The sequence below is a fragment of the Phoenix dactylifera genome, chromosome 3, assembly GCF_009389715.1.
Source record: "Phoenix dactylifera cultivar Barhee BC4 chromosome 3, palm_55x_up_171113_PBpolish2nd_filt_p, whole genome shotgun sequence".
Classification (NCBI taxonomy): Eukaryota; Viridiplantae; Streptophyta; class Magnoliopsida; order Arecales; family Arecaceae; genus Phoenix; species Phoenix dactylifera.
The window spans coordinates 24,404,747-24,428,677 of NC_052394.1; the positions used below are offsets into that span (position 1 = coordinate 24,404,747).

Genomic DNA, 23,931 nt, shown 5'->3' on the forward strand with positions numbered 1-23,931 from the left:
GATGTGCGAACACCTCTGGCTCTTTCATTGAACTTCTGTGCAGTTTTTTTTTTTGATATATATAATTCTAGTTTTTTCTATCTATGGATGTTATCTTTTGGTTTCCAGATCAGTTCTTCTTGCAATATATAACTTGCTTGGTCAGAGAACTCTTGGCAACTGAATTTGTCATCCCATAGTTGCGATATTCTGTTCAAATTCAAAGCACGCAGGACATCCTTTTTACTGGTTTACAACTCAACTCAACTAAGCCTTAACCGAGAACTAGTTGGGCCGCCTAGTTTTTACCAGTTTATAGAGTCCTATTTTTTACTTGTCTTAATAATATTAGATTAGGGCTATCGTTTTTGAGAATCTTGTCTCACCTCTTCAATGTCCATTTTGCTGCACAAAAGGCATCGCATCAAGGTTCGCCATTGGATCCCATACTGGTACTATTCTATTTCGGTATACTAATATAAGGGTTGGTTCGGCCTACCAAGTGTTAGTACGCCCTCTGTAGCGCATAACGGTTCGGTACTGCTATGATTCGGTACGGTCGATACATACTAGTACCAACCAATATAGCAAATCTTGTATGGCATGCTCTTGCATTTATTGAGCTTATATATTGAGAATAATTCATTTGGTGATTTTTTTTTCCAAAATTACAATGCAGAATCTATTTTTTATTTAATGTAACTTGCTTACTACGGCTGAAAATTTGTGTACTTGTGTCCTTTATATCCTGATATTATGGATTTCTTTGTTCCATAGCACGCTTCTAACAGAATGTGAATTATTCAAATTTTCAAGTAGGTGAATTTCTTTATATGATATTATCTTCTATTGTTTTGGGCCAACATTGTTCCTGGAAGAGTTCTGAGTACTGGACCTAATAACTAATAATGCATATCTGATCCCAGCAAATTTCACCAGTATTTAATTCCTCTCTGTCCGCGTCGCCTGATTCCTTTCCAATACAAGAACCTTATCGTCTTCATATCTCATGGTTCCAAAGTTATTGATACACATAAAATGAGGTTTTGCTCTTTCTCCTTTGGGTGGATAGTCCAATGCCCCTGTTGGATTTTTCGCTACAATGGCACATCAAAGCTCTTCTGAAACTATACGTGTTTCAGAACAATACTACATATGAACCTCAAATATATATGAAAGATCAGAGAACTGATTGTCGGCATATTAAGGAGAAGACCATGCTCTTTCAAGACCTGTCATTAATAGCATGCCATAGCACAAATCACGACATGATATCTTAATATTTCAACCAATGTCCTACAATATAGCCATGAGGTAATGTTGTTTTTCTTTTGATACTACATAATCAATCATCAGTTTATAATTCTGTTCATCTACATTAACATCAGTTGAAGGTCCAAGGACAAAACTTTAGAAGTAGGCATGGTGTGACAGGTGAATTTCTAGACATGATGGCTTGTACTATAAGGGCCCTGGTCACTAAGCTTATATCACTTTAAAATTGCATTGGTGCAATATGTTAGATGTGATGAACTTGCTATCGATATTCATACAAGTGAAGATACCAATGTTGTTGGCATATATTGTTGATATAAAGTCTAGGGTAGATGTAGCTAGTATTCCAGAAGAAAGCTTTATAAAATGAGAGCCTGAACTTTAAAAAAACTGAAACAGAGTAATGGGATGTGATATTAATGGAAATGAAAATTGATAAAAGGAGACCATCAACATTGATGGCCAGGGGTTATTGCAATAAGATCATAATTCTTATTTTGCATGAATACATGAATGGAAAAAAAAAGTGAAGGCATATCTGCTAGAACTGGAGCCCAGTGGATTGAAAACTGATTCATGTACCTTTCTGAGAGATGGTTCAGTTGCTGGAGTTGCGAGTTCGAAAACCAGAGTTGTGAGTAGGCAATAGTCATTTCTCTCCCCTGTTTCAGCTTTTGCTGTCTTCTTATATCATTTCAGTCTTTTTCATAACGGTATACTAAAAAACTGGCAACCAATGAAGTGGAAGTTTCGTAGCGCTTTAATGAAGATCAGGGGAGCTTTGGGGGCAATATTTTTAGTACATCTTTTTAATTCTTTATTCCTATTTTATGGTAAATAATGTGCAAGAACAATCTTAGATATTCTTCTTGCTATGCCCATAGCATATTTCCTAGTGAGCAGAAAACAAACTTTTGAACCTCAGACGGCCAATTTCTAAAATTAGAATACTTCTCAAAACTGACTGCTGTAAAAATAAATTGGATCATGTAGTATTCTGTCTTGCTGTAAGTTGTGCTCAATATCACACATTTAAATTTCAAAGAGCCAAGGGATATGCTTTGGCAGCCTACAGCAACGCTGATACACACATCCCTTGTCGCATGTCTCTCATAATTTAGCAAATATAATGAAGCACTTCTCGACTTTGCTTCTTGCAATGTTGGTATCCTCGCATTTCTTGATTAATGTCATCATAATCACAATCATCCTCAAGCTATGTGGGTTCTATAATCTATGTTATTTTTCAGGCAAAGCTATTTTAGCAGATAAATAGAATCTAAACAATCATTCAATTCTTCATTAGTTGGTCTCATGCCTGCTTACATTTCCAACAAGAAGATTTCATGACTATCAACATCTCCTTGTATTGACATAATGCCTCCTGTTCTATACTCTGCACGCAAAACACCACTTGTCAAACTTAAAAAAGAAATGGTAACTAATCCTTAAATTCATAAAGCATCAATTAGCTATATAGAGGACAAAAATTGCCTTAAGAGCTAGGGAACGTGGATATGAATATAGAATGTTCATCTATTCTGTGAGATAATCGATATTTTTTGGACTTGTTATCATTGTTGTTTCACTGGTTGATTTCATAAGAATTCTGGATTTTGTACATAGACTTCGTGAATGCCAAATGCTCATTTGTTTTGTGAGATCAGTGAAATTTGTTGGGAACTTGTTATAGTTGTTGTTTATATGGTTGATTCCGTCGTAGTTACAGATTTTATGTTTATTAAGCTTGATTATTATTATTATATAGCCTATCCAAATATAGGCTTGGCAGTGTTACTTGGTTTGATTTTGAGACATTTGTTGAAGAACTTCTTCGTTGATTAGCAATTCGATTATCTTTTATCTGAGCTTTGCTCCAACGATCTTGATGTGTATCCAATTGGGGGAATACATCAAACCAGTCTCAAAATTAATTGTTTAAGCTACCGAAATTTTTTTCTTAATTATCATATGTGGAGACATAATTTGGTAAAACAATCTCAATTTTTTCTCTTTTGATCTTTTTATATGATTTATTAGGTTACCAAGTCAATTTAATGTTTTCTGTCTGTCTTCTAGAGAAATTCGCAAAACTAAAGAAAGACCGACAGCCCTCGATACTGCATACCTCGAGCAACATATCTAATAAACTGCTTTATCATCCCTAATTTCGGGAAAACCCCACAGAGCTGGCCTTTTCCCGCAACTGTAACTGCAGGGCATTCATAGGCATTCCTTGATTTGGCATTTCATAGATATTGTGTCCTTGCTTTCACCTTGAAGAAGTTGTAAGGAGGCTGAATTGCTCACACTTGCATTACAGGAATTGGTGAAAGATTCTTCCACAGGTCACATAATTTCAAAATGATAGAACTATAATAATTAGCAGTACAGAGAACACTGTATCAAACAAAGAGTGAAAATTGTAAAAGATCAAGTTTTTTTTTTTTCTGTAAGCTTACAAGGATTTTTTTTTTTCCAAGTTCCAGATATTAGGTTGCGAACATCTTGTATCATGTGTCATTTATCATCGACTCCTTCAAGAAGCCCCTCCCTCTGATAGCATGCATCTTCATGGCGACTTCTCTCATCGCCAGCCGTGCATTCGGTCGTGCTGCCGAGCAGCATAGATCGACAACAATCATGCCGAAAACTAAGCATTCCTCTGTTCTGCTGCTTTCCACCAGACTACATTTCTTTATTTCCTGTTAGTACTCGAGTCCTCGCAAGATCCATCGTCGGTTGGTCTCTTACCCCATGCACATTACCGGTAGAAGTATCGCCTTTTAGGGAAGCCTCACCCCGCCCATTCCGTTCTCTGCAGTTGATGGGGTTCGTTCTCGAACGGTGAAGCCAGAAACTTTTGCTGGTCCATCAAATGGGGGTAAAAAATAATTCATGTTCTGTCTTCTTCTACCTGCGACATGGAGAACAGGTAAAAAGAATTCATTTATTGATTAAAAGATTATGTTTAGTTTTTATGTTCTAAATAGTGGTGGATTCGAGATCCGTTCAATCATTTGATGATAAGCACAATTATAAGTTAGTTGCTAAGTCCTAACGAGATGAAAGTGGATATAGAAAGATACACTGTTACTTGGAGGAACATAATTGACCCTTTGGTCCCAACAAAGCTGGTTTGAATTTGAGAGTGAGAATTCTCGACGTTGAGATATCTCGGGTAGGCCAAAATCACCCGCAAGGGGAGTGATCATCCAGAAGAAAGTTGCTTGGCTTCAATGTCGCGGTGAGCCAATGGTGCTTGGCACTCTGTGACCGAGACATCCATTGCGAGGAAGCCATGTCGATGCTTTTGTCCAGCCCTTGAAAAATGTTGAAAAGATGGTGCTCCCCTGGATCTAGATGTAACCAGTCCGTCCTCTAGACTCCCGTTAGGCAGGCGAGAAGTCGGTCGAGTCACTCCCAACGGAATCGATGCTCGAATAAGAAGTCGAGATCTTCTTGATATATTGGTAGTAAACATATCTCGAGGAAGTTGCGATGCCTGATGCGACTTGTTGGGACCTCGCACTGAGCCAGGAAGGTGTTGGAAGCTCGATGCGTTTGAAAGTTGAGGACCGTTACAGCGGCTATGGATCCAAAGTTCCTCCATAGAAAAGATCGAAGCATCCTTCGCCGATCAAATTTCTCTAGGAAACAATTCATCAGTCTCTTTCCAAAAAAGAAGGGATGAGTGGGGGGAGTCTTTCTGGACCTTCTCAATTGGGTCAGTAATTTCGGCTACCTGGCTGCTTGTCGTTGTCTTACAAGTCGAAGCAGGGCATTCTGGCAGCCGTAATTCAAGGACGCCTCCACAAAACTGGGTATCTGCTCCTACTGATAGCCCCGACGCTTCCAAACACCTCTTCTTTTGGAAATATACCTTCCAAGTTGTTCAAAGATTCAATTGCCGCAAAGAATGTAAGCTCCCTAGCTATTCTGGGCTCCATCTTGATATATTATTTCTTGAAAGATCAAGATGCCGGATACGTTTTAACTTCAGCTTCCATGCTCTCACAATCACCCATTGCTAGACGAACTTCACAGTCTACATGTAGCTTTGTAAAACTTAATAAAATTTACCTTCCACTTAATAATATTTTTAATTTTATAATCACAAATTTAATTATCGAATTCATATCTATACTTCTAACATTTAATTTGTATCAATAATATAAATTTTTATATCCAAGTGGCATCCATATCCATATTAACCAAATAAAACAAATATATCCACACAAGCACACACCAATATCAAATTCTTATCCAATCCAATTTCAGCCCTAACCTAATACATAATGGTGCCATTTTGTGTAACAAGTTTGGCTTGGTCATCAACCATGCTAAATTTGTGTTCACGGTAGCCTGCTTTTGAATTATCCGTTATCTGACGGGAATCATGTAGCTGTTGTTCTGCAAAATTTGACTGGAAAAAAACACATATCAGGCTGTTGTTTATATGCAGTGACTTGTCGCTAGGGGACATGACATAATTTGCAAGCTAGATATTCCATCAGTGCAAACCCTAAGACACCACACCTGGATGCAAATCCCAGCACACAAATAACCAAACAAACATTATCTCTAGTACAAAAAAAAGAAATCGTCATTGACTGACATCATCTCTAGATTACAGAAGTCACTTTCAGGCTCAACATCAAGCCATAAAGAGCTTTACACAACATAGTTGTTAAATCTCTATTTGAGAATTAGAAATTAGGTTAGCTCTCTCATGGTTAATCTGTGCAGGAATTTCCATACATCGCTATGTGCATCCCTAACTGAGTATGCTTCCAGATAAACTGTGCTGCAGATTGTTTGGCCACTCAAGAAAACAAACTCTGAAATTAAACTCCCAAGGAAGAGTTTCCTGTTGAATTTAGAATGCTTTGATCAGAAGGTGAGATGCTTGAGCTATGATAGTTGGACAAACATAAATCGACCATGGGCCTTCAAACCACTCAAAAGAGAAGTCCCAACGCTGTAATTCTAGTCTGCTAGTTAGTAGATTGAATTTCCATATTTATCATATTGAGAATATGGTAGGTTCTGTCACCCCTGCATTATTTCTTCCTTGGAGAACTACTGGGAAGAGCTGGTGGCAACCTGAACAAAAGAGATCAACTGTTGCACTAGAAAGCAGAATAGATACAATTGAATAGTTATCATTGGCAAACTAAAACAAGAAAACATCTCTCTTACAAGTTAAAATTCAGGTTTGCAGCAACTAGACCAAAGATCTAAAGAGTGGTGAAAGAACAATCAATGAAAATGTCATCAGCAACTTAGCTATCATCATATGGCTTGAAAGAACAAGATAACAGATGCAATAAAAAAAGTGTACAAAACCCAGCTCGGACTCCAAAAGACTTAGAATGGGCATCTTATTAAGGATTTGATCAATTTTTAGTTATAGATAATTGTAGTTGTCAAAGGCGCTCACATAGGCGCTCAGGCAAGATGAGGAAGCTCCTAATTTCCAAACATCACATGTTTTGGCAGTCTCTAGTCTATGCATCAGGTTGCTGTAAAATGAACTATTAAAATGATGTGAGACCATGTTTTACTATGATCTAAGCATCCATGTCCATTGATTTTCAATCTATATATGTTTTAACATGTGTAGATCATGATCTATAAGATGAATTCTCGATTTGAAAGCTTTATTGGGCATTTTAGCTTGTAGCAAAATGGAAACCGTCTAATTTTTGTGTCCACATAATACATAGGTTAGAGACCACTAAGTATGTGATTTTCAGGTTCTAGGAATGTCGAGGTTATATATCACAATCAATAGTAAGGATTGTTAGCTAGGAAAATCCTTGTTGATTTTGGATTTGAGAGGAAAAGTTACCCTCTCCTCTCAAGAGTAGCGTAATCCATTCCATATATAAAGAGATGAATTTTGCTCCTCTGGAGAAGAGAGAGTACATTCCTCTCGAGTCCAAAAAAGAGAAGCAAGGCTACTAGGATTGGAAGAATATATTGGCAAAGATAATCATGAAATTATTTATCAACAAAAAGATAATCATGAAATTACATTATATTTCCATAATTGGTGGACGTTTTCTTCTCTCTTCCACAATAGAGGACTAATCAGATAAGGATGAGAATTCAGCTGCATGGATTGAAAGAAAGAAGAAACCCGAAGTGAAAAGAGGCGCTCTGGGAATGAAATTGACATAAAGAATATTCATGAAATATAGCCAAAATGCAAAACTATCTCATATATCACATATTCAAAACAATCTCCTTATAAAATAGATGACAATCCTTTTACCATCTACGAGTAGCTGATAACATGAAAGTGAAAATGATTTATGAAACAAGCAGTGAAGTTCAAGAATCGGCAGGCTCGTGTATGGCTCGGATGGAGACATTCATGCCATGGCGTCGAGACTGGCTCCATTCAAATCCCTCAGGCATCCCAAATTTTTGTTGAGCATATAATACCTCAATTGCCTATGTCTCACCTACCCTCTTCAAGAGATGCATCAAGACTAGTAAGTTCCTACAGACATTATACTGCCCCTTGTGTGATTCTCTTTTTATCTCCATTTTGCTTAGCTTGTACACATACATAGATTTTGTAATCTTCCACATAACATTCCTTTCCCATATTTTTCCAACAAGCCATGAAGGGTTGCTCTTCCATTCTACTCTGACCACTTTATTCCACAAGGTTTCTTTTAATTATATTCATGTCTACCTCCTATCATCTATATGACCTTTTCTTCTACACCATTCTACTCATAATCATGGAGATTCAATAACCTCTCTCAACAGCCTATCCATAACATGCTCTTCCAACATACTCTATACTAGCAACTAGCACTTAACACGTCACAAAGTCACTCATTATCAGACAATCAACATTTTTTGCATATTAAATAGCGGAAACCAATTTTAGACATCTGAAGATGGAAGATTTCCGGAAGCAATGTGGAGAAGGTTGCTTAGCATCAAATTGAAGTAGATGAGACAAGAATTCTTCTTGCTTAACATCGCTAGTAGAACCTAATGACATGGCGGACACATCAGAAAACAAGATTGCCTCTTTCACTAAACCTGCTTCACCAAAAAAGTATAAATTTTAAAAATTCACCAAAAAAGAAAAGAAAAGAAAAGGTTTAAAAAAACATAAATATCTGAAACAGGTAATGATTAAACAACTAAGCTCTTTCCCACCCCCTGACTAGACTTTGGACTTTAATTAGAACAATTCACAACTCAAATCCCTACTCAAGTGGTAGTTCTTTTCTCTGTTAAACTGAAATCAATTCAATAACTAGCTATGGACAATATAAATAAAAAATTTGCATGCAAAGTTGCAAATATAAGTTTCTACATTTTCTAACCACCTTAGTGAAATCTTGCAAAAGTTTGGCTAAATTAGTGTTTATTGTATGATGCATCGTGCAAAAAATTCTAACAATGTATAATAAAAGTGGATGCCCCACATGCCAAAAAAATTCTCACCTTCATCAATAATAACATGTTTTGCCCTTCAGATCATTTTCGGTCAAGTCTGTTGGCTTGACTTCTCTCTTTTCGTGGAAGTTTGAGAATTATTTATAACCTACAATCCTGCACATGCAGTGCATGTGCATTTTTTTTCCAACCTATGGGGCTCAAGCAAGGAGAGGAAGGGGCGGGCAGTTACCCTTTTTTTCCCTCTCTTCCATATTAAAGAGTGAGGCTGGAAAAAATTAATGCAGTGGAAGCACAAAGAGGCTTTTGATTTTTTTTTCTTTTATTGAGGTGGGGCCCGGCTTCAGGTATTGGCACCAGCCACATGAAGCCGGCCTCAAATCCTTGGCCATTGCATCTTAGTAGATTTATGCACTAGACAGGAAATGCTAAAACAATAAAAAAATATGTGGTTACGTGAAGTCTCCATTCTCCACCTTATTCTTATCACCATATAAACAATTATTCCTATGAATTTTCATATGGCTTCGTAACAACCCAGGCTGCAATTTCCTGTCTTTCTCTATTCCATGTCAAACTATACAAAAAGGAATTTTGGTCCCCAAGAACTAATTCAAGAACCATATCTTTTCTGCGAAATGCAAAACAATCAAGAAAAAATGCTTCAAATTCTTGAGGCAAAGGATCAAAGCTCTCTACTACATGAAAAACTTCTATGTTTTGTGAAATTGAAAGGATGCTACTTGTATCACATGCCGTTTGCTTATTATAGCAAATTAAGTAGGCTAATTTTCTCATGATCCAAGGTGACCAGATAGATGTATCATGAAATTTTAAGACCTTCAACATTTGTATATGGGAGTAGTAGAAATTGAGCTCCACTATAACATGCCTACAGACAACTAGAAAGCATGGGCACTTCAAATCACATGTCGTGTCCATATCTAATAGGTACAGATACCGGTTTAAATCAAATTCTACCAAGATATGTGTTTGATACTTATGTTAAGTATCTTATATTTCTTCTTTGAAAGCAGTTAAGTATCTTATATTTCCAAATTGAAAAAGCACCCCTATACTTCCTAGATAGGGTTCTTTCCTTTTTTATGATTGTGAACCTTTTGATGATAATGCTATAATTTGAGTTGTGATATTGATATTAAAATATGAAGCATGGATTGGGATCTATGGGTTAGAATGATAACTAAGTGATAAAGATATTAAGTCAATTCTATTGTGTAAAAGCAAGAATTTACGTACCAGACCATACCAATTAATACAAGACATACCATATAGTAAACGTAGGGAACAAGTACACGATACGCCCCCCATACCGACTATTAGTACCAAGAGATGTACCATACCAACACTTGGCATAGGGTGTATCGATCGGGTAGTGGTGTGGGTGTCAAAATTGGTACTTAAAAGTATGAAGTTTGTTATTTTGATAGCCAATTGTGCTTTTTGTATGCTTATATATATATATATATATATATATATGTTAAAAAGACAAATTTAATCATTGTTTTATCCTAGCCGTATTGCATCCAAACTTTTTCAAGATATTTTGTAATAGCCATGGTCTGTCGTACCACCCTGTAACGCACAGTACGCAGCATACCATACCGTATCAGGAGGAAACTGGTACAAAACTCAACTTCAAGTCGGTACAAGCCCTGTACTATCCTGTACTGAGTTGTACCACCTCGTACTGAGGTGTGTACGTACTTGCATTGAGGCGTACCAAGATGTGTACTGATTTGTATTGAGGCGCACCGAGATAAAAATTGAAAAAAATGATCAGCAAGCTATTTCGGTACATGGTGCCGAGATTGCAGACCTTCGTATTAGCGTATCCATAGTGTCTTATTGTATCACATACAACTCTATGCTTCATTGACCTACAAAGTTCTCTCACTTGAGCTGTCAATCCAACATAACTTTGTGGCGTTTAGCACTTTCCAAAACATATTTTGGGGGAAAAAACTTCTACCCACAAAAAGGAATTAACACAAAAAGGAGATTGATGTCAACCCACAAACTAAAGTCTCCCATTTTGTTGGAACAGTATTCTGCAATCCGAATTATCAATGAGCTTCACTCTTGAACATATATCAAGTCGTAACTTCATATTGGTAAAAGTGATACCTGCTGGTAGCTAAAAGGATAATATTCTCAATGAGATATATATAGCATCAGAACACAAGGCTTGCTTGCATGGATGAGTGAGTAAAGTTGATTACAGGTAAGATTATTAGGTAAGCATGAATAATTACTTTGAATAAACTGGATTGGCTTCTCTTGTAAAGCAATTTCACTGACACGTCTTTAAGTTTGAGAGTCACCACTTTGTCAATTGTTTTGTCATACTATATCTGTCAACTAACCATTCCATTGGAGAAAAACATAATAAGCAGTGCTCAAAGAAAATCACAAAGTACAATTTGTCAAACCTATGTGCTTATATCTATGTAATATGAATACTAGCACCTCCACCAAGCTTAATCAGAAGATTAATTATACCTTTAAAGATCAAAACATGATGACAACTCTTGTAGTTTATGCTGGTTTTCACCCAATGAAGCTACTAAAGGAATGTCTGTACACTTAAAAAAGGTAAAGAACTATTGCCAGATGTTAATAATTAACTGTCAAGATGCTTAACTTGCCTGTCATCAATTGATGCTATTTGTTCTCACAATCTATCAGGGAGAGCTAAAATGTCCAAATCCGAACAGAGCTGAAGAACAATGATGAGAATATTACCTTGATGAATTTGAACTTTGCCTTTGTGAACTGTGTGTTGCTTTCAGAGTCCTGAGCGCCTCCTCAGCAGCCTGTGAAGTGTAAACAATTGACTAAAAGTTAGACATAAACTTGGACATAAGAGGTAAAGCACTTTGTGAGCTAGACGTGTGACAAAACAATACGTGAAGGTTCAATGAGTCGCAAAGTACATGACCTTTCAATGGAATGTCAATATAAGCTCAATCTTTGCATAAATCAAAATGACATATCAGGTAGAGTATTGCAAGAAATTACTCCTGAGAGATGAGAATGAATGATGAAAATGGTTGATTCAGACCAATTTTAATTAATGGCCCTAAGTTTCTAGCATGCAAGAGCTCCGTAATACAAACTTGAAGTTGAGAAGTTTGAAGTATTTTCTCTCCGCTGTCTTATTGAAGATTAACAGCTGATATTTCAGGAGACAATTAACAATGTACTCAGTAGATATGATGATGAAATCTTGTCTATATTTTGCATTTGACCTAACTACACATGCTTAAAACACCTCAAAGTGAATGTCATGTGCTTATTGATGCAACTAGAACGGCTTGCAACTTGGCCAGACCCAGATAGATTAGATCTATGGAGATACTCCTAATCATTAATGTTCTAATCATGCAAACTAACATATTAGCACAAACATACTTAAGAAAATTAACATATTTATGCATTTTGCTTAAGAAAATTATTAGTACAATAGGATGAAAAATAAACATTAGCATGTACATGTGATGAACAATTCTAGGATGAACTACTATATTAAAAGGACGTAATATATTCTGTAAAAAGAACTAATAACGAAATATTTGTTGAAGCTAATGGTTATAATAAAAAAAGGCATCCGGGTACATAAGGGTCCCGACACTACAGAGTCTGGAGAGGGTCAGATTGAAGCTGATGGTATTAAAGTGCCTAAAAGATACACAGCTGAAACATACTCCACATAGATTGAGCAATGAGAAAACAGGCGACAGCAGAAGATGATAGTACAACCTGAAGCTTGGCCTCCTCTCTACTCAAACCAACTCCCTTTCCTAAAATTTGTCCTGCTAATTCAACCTACAGAATAGATTACAAGAACCCACATCTGAAATCAGGTGCACCATAACTAGCATATAAGTATAATATGCATAAGAAAAAAAAACAAATGTTATGAATAGCTGAACAAGGACAATTAGCAGCATAAAACAACTAAAACCATTAACCTTAAGACAGTTGTCTATAACAATTAAAATTCAGTTGTCTGGATTGATTTACCTGAAAATAGTGCTCTCCTTTATTTAATGTCATGGAAGCTGGGGCTTGATCTCGGAAGACTATGTTTTGACCCTCCAAACACTAGGCACAGTCATTATATTTGGTTAGCACAATGGGAATAAGATGACTGCCGAAGGTGACTCAGAATTATGGTACAGCACAATTTTCATCTCTTACAAGTTCTCTGATACCGAATAGGACAGATGACAATCTTCCTGAGTCATTTGACTGAGACATTTGTTCTGATGTACTTGCACCTGCAAGGTCTTCTTTCTTAACTGGCTCATCCGGAACAGGATTGATAATTTCGCGTAGAAAGCCATTTTCAGTTCCAAGTGAAGCATTATCTGATTCTCTATTTGCACCTCCAGAATTTGGTGCAATAAATGATACATAGTTGCCTGCATTTCCACAATAAATGGAAAAAAGCGCAACTTAAGCAAATAATCACCTATATTGAACTGAAAAAAGAAGTCTTTGACAAATCTCTCAATGAATACAAATTCATGACGGTGATTCCACATTCACCCAACTACTACATTTATAAATAACTCTTTTGTCAAAGAGATAAAGAGACAACAATTTAATACAGTCTTGCATCAACTAAAAGTAGAAGTAAATTTACCAAATTAAATGATTTAAAAAAAAAAAGATGAATCAGGAATGGCAGCCATCCATCCAAGATGCTTCACTCACGTGAACAGCGCAAGCCCAGTGATATTATAAATAGAATATATGTCATTGTATGTGTTTCCGTGTACCAAAAGCAGAGAGCTCTCATAAAACTACGTTAGCAATCAAATATTATGACAATGAACTAATGGTTAAGTCATTAGCATTATGCAAGATAAGGTATCACCAGACATATTGCCAGGCATATGATGGTGATAATTATATCATTCATATGTAGCTGTACATTAGTTTATTTCACTATTATCAATCTTTACATTATTATTGTTTAGAGAACAAGTAATTATCAAACAGTATCTCTTTAGCATCTTATTAGTTTCAAATAATTTATAATTCTTCCTACTTTCATGCTTTCGGTCTAAAAACACAGAAATCATAAAACTGGTCATAATAAATTAAACAGCATGCATCAAAACTATGTGAAACATGTTGCTGTGACAATTTTCTCTTATTTCTCCTAATTTTTCAATAAATTTTCTTTTTGTGGTTCAAACACTGAAACTTGAGCTGAAAGTGCTGAATGACTGAAATTGCCAAAACCTAAACTCTACTTAGGAGGACTGAATCCAAAACCAAAACCAAGTTTTAAAACTTTGGACCATCTATTTCAGCCTCAACTAAAGGTCTATGTAGGTCAAACGGACCCAAAAGACAGCTCTTGTAAGTGATTTGGTAATAGCCATTAATATGTACCTATCCACAAATTTTATATTGTAAGTGATCAGCTTAAGAATAAGGCATGATTTGTAGTATTGAAGCAGTTTGCAAATTCATGGCCAAGTCAACTTTGGGCAAGAGTGGGTACTGCTATAAACGAACATGTCTAACTAGCAGGTGCAGACCTAGCTTATAGCTTAGATAGTTTAAGTTCATGAAACCAAGGAGCAATCTGTAAAGATTCCTCTAGACTTTCAAAGTCCAGATGTAGATGAAAGAAGATAAGATATGACATGGCAAACTACTTCCATCTTTAAGCACAATCGTAAGTCCCAATTATAGCATATTTACCTCCCACCATCGGTAAGGTTATTGATTGAGAGAACTTTAAAGAAAGAGATAAAAAAGCATTAATTGAGAGAACTTACATTGCTGAACTTTAAACACTTCTCACACTCATAAAACTAAACAAGACCTCTAATGGAATATATGCTGGTCAGGCTAAAAGTTTCTCACAGAAGAATAACTATAGTACCTCAAAAGATCCTGCACAAGCAGAAGATGAGGTAAGAATTAGTGATTGGAGAGAGAAAATTTCTGCAATTAGGGGAACTCCAGGATTGCAAAATCCCAGATAATCAGGGATATTGCATTCCTTCTCTAAGGTGATTTCCAATATCCCAGTTTTCTTAAGATTGTGTAAGTCCGGTTTCTTGATCGAGAGAATTACTTTTGTTCCTACCACCAATGCATTCTCACCACTTGCCATAGAAAATACTTATTGACAGCTATTTCCGAGACAAGTTGTACGAACCTCAGAAGAGGCCCTCACAGAACAGCATTATATGCACAACACTCGATACATCTGATACCCCTTCCATTTTGTTTCAAATCTATAGCCTCTCTCTGTTCTTATGGCATAAAAAGATCAAAAAGGCAAGCACACTGTCTAGTAACAATGGCACCAAGCAACCCAGTTTTTATACTGAAGGTCTACTAGACATGAACAAACATAGCTATGCAAATTAAAAACAAGGCGAACAAGAGCATTGCTACGCGTACCACAAAAATATACCCAGAATGGGAGCAAACAGGGTCTTCTCCACAATTGCTGGCGTCTGGGACTTTTTTAGGGCCAAATGCCTATTTTGCCCTCAGCAGTTCATCAAAATCCCATTGTGTCCATTTTAAGTATATTACAGAGTACACAACATCTTCCAAGTGACAGATTATGGCGAGCTCAGTGGCATCTTCAATTTCTTTAATTTTTTCTTTTTAAGCAATTACCAAGCAAGTGCCCATGAACATAATAAACAACAAAATCTACGAAGTGACAATTCATCAACAAATTGCACACAATTATCAAACTTCAAGAATATATCAATTCTTACTAGCCAAATTGCGGAGAGCATTCTCAGCAGCTTGTAACTGAGCTTCTTTCCTTGTTCTTCCCATCCCAATTCCGATCCTTTCAGTGCTAAATAAAACCTGAACCAATAAACCAGAGAGAAAACTTAAAACCTTTGCAGTAACATAGCAAAAGACTGTTTTCACCTTGATGATCAAATTAGAAATTGAACAAGCCAGATTAAAGAGAAAACAAGAGAACCAAATTATTTCATAAGCTCCTAACTAAAATAAATGCAAGAGAGAATTGTCTCTGTATTTGCTATCTGGAAAGATTTCAAGCCAGCTGTCCAACAAAAAATAATGGCGTCTATCATATTTCAAGTTCCAATTACTAACTACCTTATCCAAAGCTAGGTTTGAAAAACTCACCATATCGCAGTACCTGTATATGCGCCACAGGACATACCATGCCATATGCCTCATATCAACAAACGAGAAGAAGATACAGGGGCATACAGAAATATGTACCAAGCCAATACATGATCAGTACACCGGTTTCAAACCTTCTAAAGTAGATCCAAATTTGGTTGTTTTCTTAAAACAAATTCATGGCATTACCATCAGTACAAGGCGAAATTGAAAGGATATAGGCAAATAAAGAAATCTGAGCTCCTAGCTGCTAGATAATATCATATGCTAATCTCCAGAAGAAAGAAGAAAGAATGGTTAAACAAAAAGATAGATTAGAAATGACAATGCATGTTCATAAAAATAGACAGGTAATTACAGACCTCAACAGAAAAATGCAGGTCCTTGCTGCTGCCTATGACGGACCTGAACTCAACCTAAATAGAAATAAAAGAAGTGCCACAAGTCAGAGATTCAACAAACTAAGAGCCCTTGCACACAAATACCACTCAAAGTACCTTACAGTCACACCTCCGGCCAATTTCTTGCAACACTCCAATAAATAAGGAGGATGGCAGTAGAGTCATTTGACCTGTTTCACTATCTAGACGACTTCTGTTGTTGGCAGATGTTTGAAATAATGATAGCTCATCATCTTCACCAAAAAATAGGTCAGTTAAGCATTGAAATTTCTAAAAATTATCCATCATATGCGTCTACAAAAGGCTCCACGAAGCATAACAAACTTTTTTAGATGAACAAATTGCTTATGCAGGTCCTTTTCATATATTGAAATTTCTAAAAATTATGCCCCATATGCTTTTACAAAAGGTTACACAAAGCAGAACAAACTTTTTTAGATGAGCAAAATGCTTATGCAAGCCCTTTGCATGTTTACTACATTTCTTCTCTCTTTTCTTGGATTACAATAATCTCTCTGAAAACTATCACTATAAAGATGCATGCGCATATCCGTGCTTGCAGATACAGATATACTCAGGAAAGAGTCAATACAACACCAACATAATTAATGTAAATGGGCTCATATGGGTGTGAATTGCTTATCTGCCTAATTCAAGTGGACGGGAAATCTAATCCATAGAATTATAATTTCTAACAAGCATGTTTCATGTGAAGCTTTAAGTCCCTGATTTCAAAAGCTAAAAAGTGAAGACTTGCTTCAGCTAAGTGAGGCATCATATACATGAATCTGCAACATGAAAAAAAATCCTATATTGGAAGACAAGCATGGGCTAGAACCTATGCTCATAATGCAATATAGTGTAAGCCCAAATTACTATTTCTGCAAATGACTGCAAGAAGTGTAAGAAACAAAAACGGGAACCAACATTTTAGGCCTGTTTTGCATCACCTTTTTCCTTTTAAAAAAAACAAAATCCAATACAAAAAATATGTTTGATTCCCATATTTTATTTTTTATGTTTTAAAATGACTTTCAGAATTTATGGAAACAATGGAAGTAACTTTTTGAGTGTGAAACAACTCATCGTATCATGCTCCTAACTTCCTGAATTATTTATATCTTCTCTTCTTCCCTCCTCTCCCCAAACCCTATTCAAAGACATCGACCCTCATAATCTTCGAGATCAGGCACATCGACAAGAAGCATCTTCAGAAAGCCTTTCCTCTCTTCCACACATCCTTTCCATCTCCTTGTTATCTATCATACTCTTGTGTTGTTTTCATGCTGTGAGGATGCAGATCATAGAAAGGAATGGACGAGCAGGGAAAGGAAAGCGCTAGCAGGAGTTAGAGAGATAGTGAGAGAGAGAGATAGAGGGAAAGGAATATCCTAGGAAAGGAGGGATTTTTGTGCATGACATTCAAAAGAGAGATGGGAAACAGTGGTCTCCTTGATCCCCTTTTCTTAAAAAATCGCTGCAGTGCTACTTGTGGAGCGAAAGCAAGCAGGCGAGAGATAGAGGGAGAAATGGAGGAAGGTTCGGCCATGTTTACCAAACTAAGGAATGACCACCGCTAGGCTCTGCCACCGGTCACCTGCCATCTGAAGTGAGATCAGGAAGTGCTATAATTTAGTCACATACCAATCTGATGTGCTACCATCCTTACTAACGATATTTAGTTTGACTCTTAGCATATAATTTTGCTTTGAACATGAAAAATGTTCCCCATGCAAAAAGTAATCAGATGTCCCTTTCCTATTAATCAAGACTCTTTTAACACAGAAATTTTGGGGCATTCTTTTTATAGTCACATGAGCTTAAATTGCAAGAAATAAGGTAGGTCTCCTTGCCCATCAGCCAGTGTTTCTAACTTTAATGGCAAGCCTGATCTTGGCTACACTAGCCATGGCCAAGAATAGGGCACCGGTTCTGCAGCATGTTTGATGTTGCTTTTGCTTTGTAGAAAGAGAAAAAGAAGCCAAAAATTAGGTTTCCTAACTTCTTCTAAAAGCCCATTTTTGATTTTTTTTTTTTCATCTTGTACAAGCAATTTTCGGATGATGTTAAGAAACATATTTTTTCTAGGAAGTCTTTTTTCGTTTTAAAAGTCCAAGAAGCACTTAGGAAACACCTTTTTTTTTTTGCTTTTTCCACTTTAAATATACTTCATTCTCCCATGGAGCCTTTTCAGCTTAGTGTTATGCGTTCATGCAGACCCATTTGATAGGAAGAAGTTGAATGACATGATAACTAATAAGCTTACGAAAGCAACTCTAAAATACTAGTTGATGTTATTATATGGTTAAAATATATACTAATTTATTTGATGCATTTTAAGATATAGGAATTTAAAATATGCTAAAATATTCTTGTTAACAGTAATCTAAATGATAAATGATATGTGAAAGTTGAAATGGCACAACATTTTCTACGCTTTCACAAAGAAAGTCCAAAAACTTTGGGTGTATATGTAGAAATTTGTAACATGTAATGTATGTTTTGTGTCCTTATATAACTTCCTGATGTCACTAATAGGAAGTTTATTTGACCTTATTCTGTTAACAAAGTTCATACAGAGAAGCCGTTAGAGAAGGTGCTCAGATACATAAACAAAAACAAATAAGTGATGAAGCAGCAAAATCAAAAATCCGTATAGATCAAGATAACGATACCTGAGAAAGAGGAAAGAGAGGTCTGTGCTTGATGTTGCATATGTTGCTCATCGCCAAGGTGTACCTTAGATAGCAACATTTGAATAAGCTGGTTTGTATAAAATCTCAAATCAACAAATAAAACCATTATGGGAATTTCAAATCACCTATTGCAGCATGAGCCATTCAAATTTTAACTTGAGAAATGTTATTATTAAGCAAATTTTTAACTTCAAGCATTCTAAATTTATAAATTACATGGACAATTTTTTTTTGCGCTGATCATTTTCAGAATAGACAAGTGCATAAACACTGTTAAGAAGAATGATTTTGCATGATGATAACATGTTGGCTCGATACGGACATCCGAGAAAAAAAAACATACGAGAATAGACAAGTGTCTAGATATTAATAAGAACAATGATTTTGCATGATTATAATGTACTGGCTTGACACAAACATCAGTGCGACTCCAAAAAACAGAGAAATTCAGCATGGCTGGAAACATCTGAGAAAGATGAACATATCATGGAAACCAGGCAAAACCTAAAAATGGAAAACAGTCATCAGTTATCAATGTATCATCAATTTTTGCATTCATCTTATTTTTCGATGTTTCCCATGAAAGCATGAAATTCAAGAATGACCATCCAACCACAATTTTTGACAAAAAAAGAACCTACCGGTGGACTTAATCTTCTTTCAGCCTCAGAACCATTCATACCCTCTGATATGGGAACATCTCTGTTGCTGTTTGGTACAACGTTAGTGTCCTGACAAACCATCAAAACTCAGAATAATTTCTGAACAAACAGATATCTCACTAAAAAAACTGCAAATTAATAAAAGAAATATACCTCTGACATCAAGTAGTCACTCACATCTGGAGCATAAGGTAAATCCAGTATATCATTTTCATAACACAATTCAAATATCTTCCGCAACAGGTTCTCATCAAATTCTCTGCCAATCAATTTCATATATAAGTATATATGTATAACTATAAACAGTGTATATTAGTAATACAATGTAGAATTAAGGTTTGGCATCCATTCACATACTTGAAAAAAACCACCTCGGACATTGCATGCAACATTTCTTGCAACACACAAAACAGGAACAGTATTGGCCATCTGCAGAGTAAATTTTAGAACAAAATATGGGTTGGACTTATGATGGACGTTCTACCAATGACTAAAATATAAACAAGGCCAATTTGCAATAAATACCTCTGCTTGAGGAGCATAGTAAGGAGTAAATGCAGGAACAACATGAACTCGAGGTTGATCCTTATCATCCCAAACCTGCAGCCGGTCATCAATCACCATAGCCATTTTTGGATGGCAAACCACATCTTGAAAAACATGTTGCAACGACTTCCTTGAACCTAGCAAATGTGAGGAATGGAAGATGGGTATTCAGAAACAAGGAATGCGACTTGACAACAGTTTATAAATACTTAAATGAAGTGAACATGTTCAGGCATAACATAAGCTAATAATAATATCAAAGTGAAGTGTTTAAAATTCTTTTTTATAAAACATTATAACCTAGAGACAAGTAATGTGTCCTATCAAATCTGAGAAACATCTTTCAGTAATTACATAGAAAAATAGAGACATTGTTAACCCATAGAAGAAGCATGTCTAATAAGCAAACTTGACACACAACTATATAATTTCTGTAGTCTTTTTTTTGGAAGTGATAATTTTTATAGCCATAATATCAAAGTCCCACAGGTGATAATTTTTTGAAAGTGATAATTTTGAAATTATCATACATGCTTATCAGACAAGAATCCTACAAGTATTAGAAGGCCCACAAAGTGGAAATACATATCGAGCAGCAACACCTGAGCAAATTAGAAGAATCAAGGTAACTTAGGACCTATTTGGCATCCCTTTTATTTATTGTTTACTATTTTAAAAATACAAAAACAAAACATGTTTGGTGCTATTATTTTTATTTTCTATTTTCAAAAATCAGTTTCATTATTTCTAAAAAATAAAACTAAGAAATATTTAATTTCAATATTTTTAAAAAAAAGAAACTCATATTTTTTGCCACCCCCATCGCCATCGCCGCCTCTACCGCCACCACCATTGTCATCGCCGCCTCTACCACCACAATAATCATCACCTCAAGCACCATCACCAACACCATCCCCGCCGCCACCACTGCCTTCACTATATCACCATTATCATTATCGCCGCCTGTATCATAACATCGACACCCCTGCCACTACCGCTGCCTTCACTATATCACTGTTATCATTATTGCCGCCTCTATCATAACGTCGACACCCCCGCCACCACCATTATAGTTGTCGTCACACCACTACCGCCATCATCGCCACGTTCACCATATAGCTGGCACCCCACCACCGCATTCATTTCCACCACCTCCACCCTACAAACCGCCACCATTGTCGTCGCCTGTGCCACATTGCCTGTGCTCCCACCACCATCGCAGACTTCATCACCACCTCCACTCATGCCACCGTTGCCCCCACCAACAACACCACTAATGTCACCACTACTTCTATCACTCCGCCACCATCACCATGTTTATATTTTTTAAGAAAAATAATTGATTATACGAAACATGTTTATATTTTTTTAAAATTTAGAAAAATAAAATTTTAATTTTTCAATTTTTGAGTATAGAAAAAAAATGAAAGTGATGTCGAACAGCACCTTAGTGTGTAAAACAAATGTCCAAATTACATGGTCTACAATTTTCTAATCACAATACAATCATATTCAGATCATAGTCTCTTTTAGCCATTGTATAAGGTGAGCTTACGAGAAAAAGACTGTCATGATGCCAGAAATACAACATAAACAGCAAAATAATGGATACAATACAAGTAACAAAACAAGAGTATATATTATAGGTGCTTTGTACAACTCAGACAATTTCTAGTTAATAGTTCAACTTAAGAAGTAAAAATCTGCCATGATTCAAATCAAACCTTCTTCATAAAGCTAAAAATTCTTGCCTGACTTTACACATACTACACGATCCAGAAGTTGTCTTGAGCTGATCAGATGAGCTTCTGGGTCAAGGAGCCTCCACATCTCCAGAGCATAGTCTCTTTCAGCCATTGTACACACATAAACTTCAAATCGTTTGCGCCCTTTTGCAGTTAAATAGCTCCTCAAATCCTCCCAAGCAGGTCGTAGCCTCACAAACACACTAGTATCACGGATCTGAGAAAAAAAGATGATTTTATCACTGAATGACAGCAAAACATATACTATCCTTCAAAAAATGGTGAGATCATCTGTCTTTGACAAATCTAAAAGGTTGCACATTGGTTGGAAACAGCTTCAGTAGAAAAGCAACACTAAATTCTTGGTGAGCTCTAGTGAGCAGCAAATATTTCCAACTTTTGTTTGTCACGATTCTTAGAGATTGCCTGCAGAACATATATTCCTGGCACAGCTTCTTTTTTTCCATCTCAGACAGATTTGAACGAGAACATACACATACTAACAGCATTAGTGAACTTTTTATTGTGATCAGCAAGAGCAGAATCACTGAGACTGAATAAAGCATAAACTTCATATATACATGTGTAGAAAACAAATAAAAAAATAAGAAAAAGCGTCAGTAGTTTGAAATCAACCTCTGGATTGATCCGAGTCAAAACAATGTTCCTTTCTTGCAACCTAATGACAGGCCGAACGATGCGCTCCTGGCCACCAGGTAGTCCTGGAACCTCCTCATTCTGAACGCCAACCATCTTCCCGTTGTCGGAAACAGCATCGTTCTCTATGTACTGCTTCAACAGATCCTTATCCTCGATGTACCGCTTGAGCTCTGCGGACATTCCCGAAAACCTAGCACGATCATCCTCGACATCGATCCTGCGGGACAAGGCCTCGATTCTGTCCTCGAATGACTTCATCGTGTTGGCAACGATGAGCGTCTCATCAAGATCGAACACGATCGCAAGGCACCGCAGATTGAGCATACCCAGGCACGATGCGTACAGACCAGCCTGCACAGCGCAGCACCAGAAGCAAGGGACCTTTTGCACCTGGCTCGGCATGGCCACGAGATGCAATTCTTCCTTTCCGACGACTACCACGGCAGTCTGCAGGGAGTAAAGCAAAGCATTGAGAGCAAGGGAGAAGGTAAGAAAGATAGGATGACAGAAAACGAAGCACGGGGCACAGAGGAAGGAGGACCTTATGCTCTTGGAAACAGGAGAGATAGAGCCGGCGTAGGAGGGATTGTTCGGTCGCGGACTTGGCCTGGACCTTGCAGCGGACGGAGAAAGGGGAGATGGTCTGTAGGATGGAGAGGGGAGGGCACCTCTCGCTGGGAGGAGAGAGGTGGCTGATGCGTATCTCGTTGCTGGGGAAGGGGAAGGCGTGGTTGTTGGTGGGGAATACCTCGGCTTCTCCGAGGCACACTTCTCCATGGTAGACCGTGGAGTTGATCCCTGACCGACTCATCGGTAGGGATTGGAGATTCGATCCAGAGGGTAAGAGATTGGGAAAATTTAGCAGTGTGGCGTATATGCAAGGAGAAGAAGAGGATGGTCGAGGCTTGACGAGTAGAGAAATTAGGGCTTCCGGACGAAGGCTTCGGAGAACTCGGGGGGGTGAGAGCGCAAGAATGCCGTTGAGAAATCGCCGCGCCTGCGGATGTCTTAGGGTTTGGAAAGGTACCAAGAATGCCGTCGCGGTTCTATCCCACCCCACACTTCCCCTCCCTCTCTCTCTCTCGACTCCGTGCACTGCGTGGCTCGGTGAGAAGGAATAGACGCCCCCCTCCCGCAAAGGGCCTCAGGCGCTACAAAGTAGCCAAAAGGGGGTGCCTTATATAGACAGAAGAGGGGTGCTTGACAATTACAGACTCGACCTTCTGCAATATTACGAAACTACAACCCGGACCGAACCCGGACGCGCACAGGATTTTCGGCGCGGACAAAGATCCGTGCCTGCGCGAGTGCTGCGTGTCCCGTTGGGCTGGGTGCGGCCAAATCAAACGGACCGCTGAGCCCA

General features: G+C 37.3%; 1 protein-coding gene across 1 annotated transcript; it reads right to left on the reverse strand.

Moving 5' to 3' along the window:
- Positions 1–5,837: 5,837 nt before the first annotated feature.
- Positions 5,838–23,711, reverse strand: LOC103704029 (RNA polymerase II C-terminal domain phosphatase-like 2). The gene is made up of 16 exons (XM_039125127.1): positions 23,110–23,711; positions 22,545–23,015; positions 21,915–22,125; positions 20,143–20,300; positions 19,979–20,046; positions 19,771–19,879; positions 19,597–19,686; positions 18,935–18,998; positions 16,356–16,492; positions 16,221–16,274; positions 15,471–15,567; positions 12,910–13,133; positions 12,733–12,813; positions 12,469–12,534; positions 11,452–11,522; positions 5,838–6,360 (listed from the first exon to the last, which is right to left on the reverse strand). The coding sequence occupies exons 1-16, from the start codon at positions 23,377–23,379 to the stop codon at positions 6,318–6,320; spliced, it is 2,214 nt and encodes a 737-aa protein (XP_038981055.1). The 5' UTR covers positions 23,380–23,711; the 3' UTR covers positions 5,838–6,317.
- Positions 23,712–23,931: the final 220 nt, after the last annotated feature.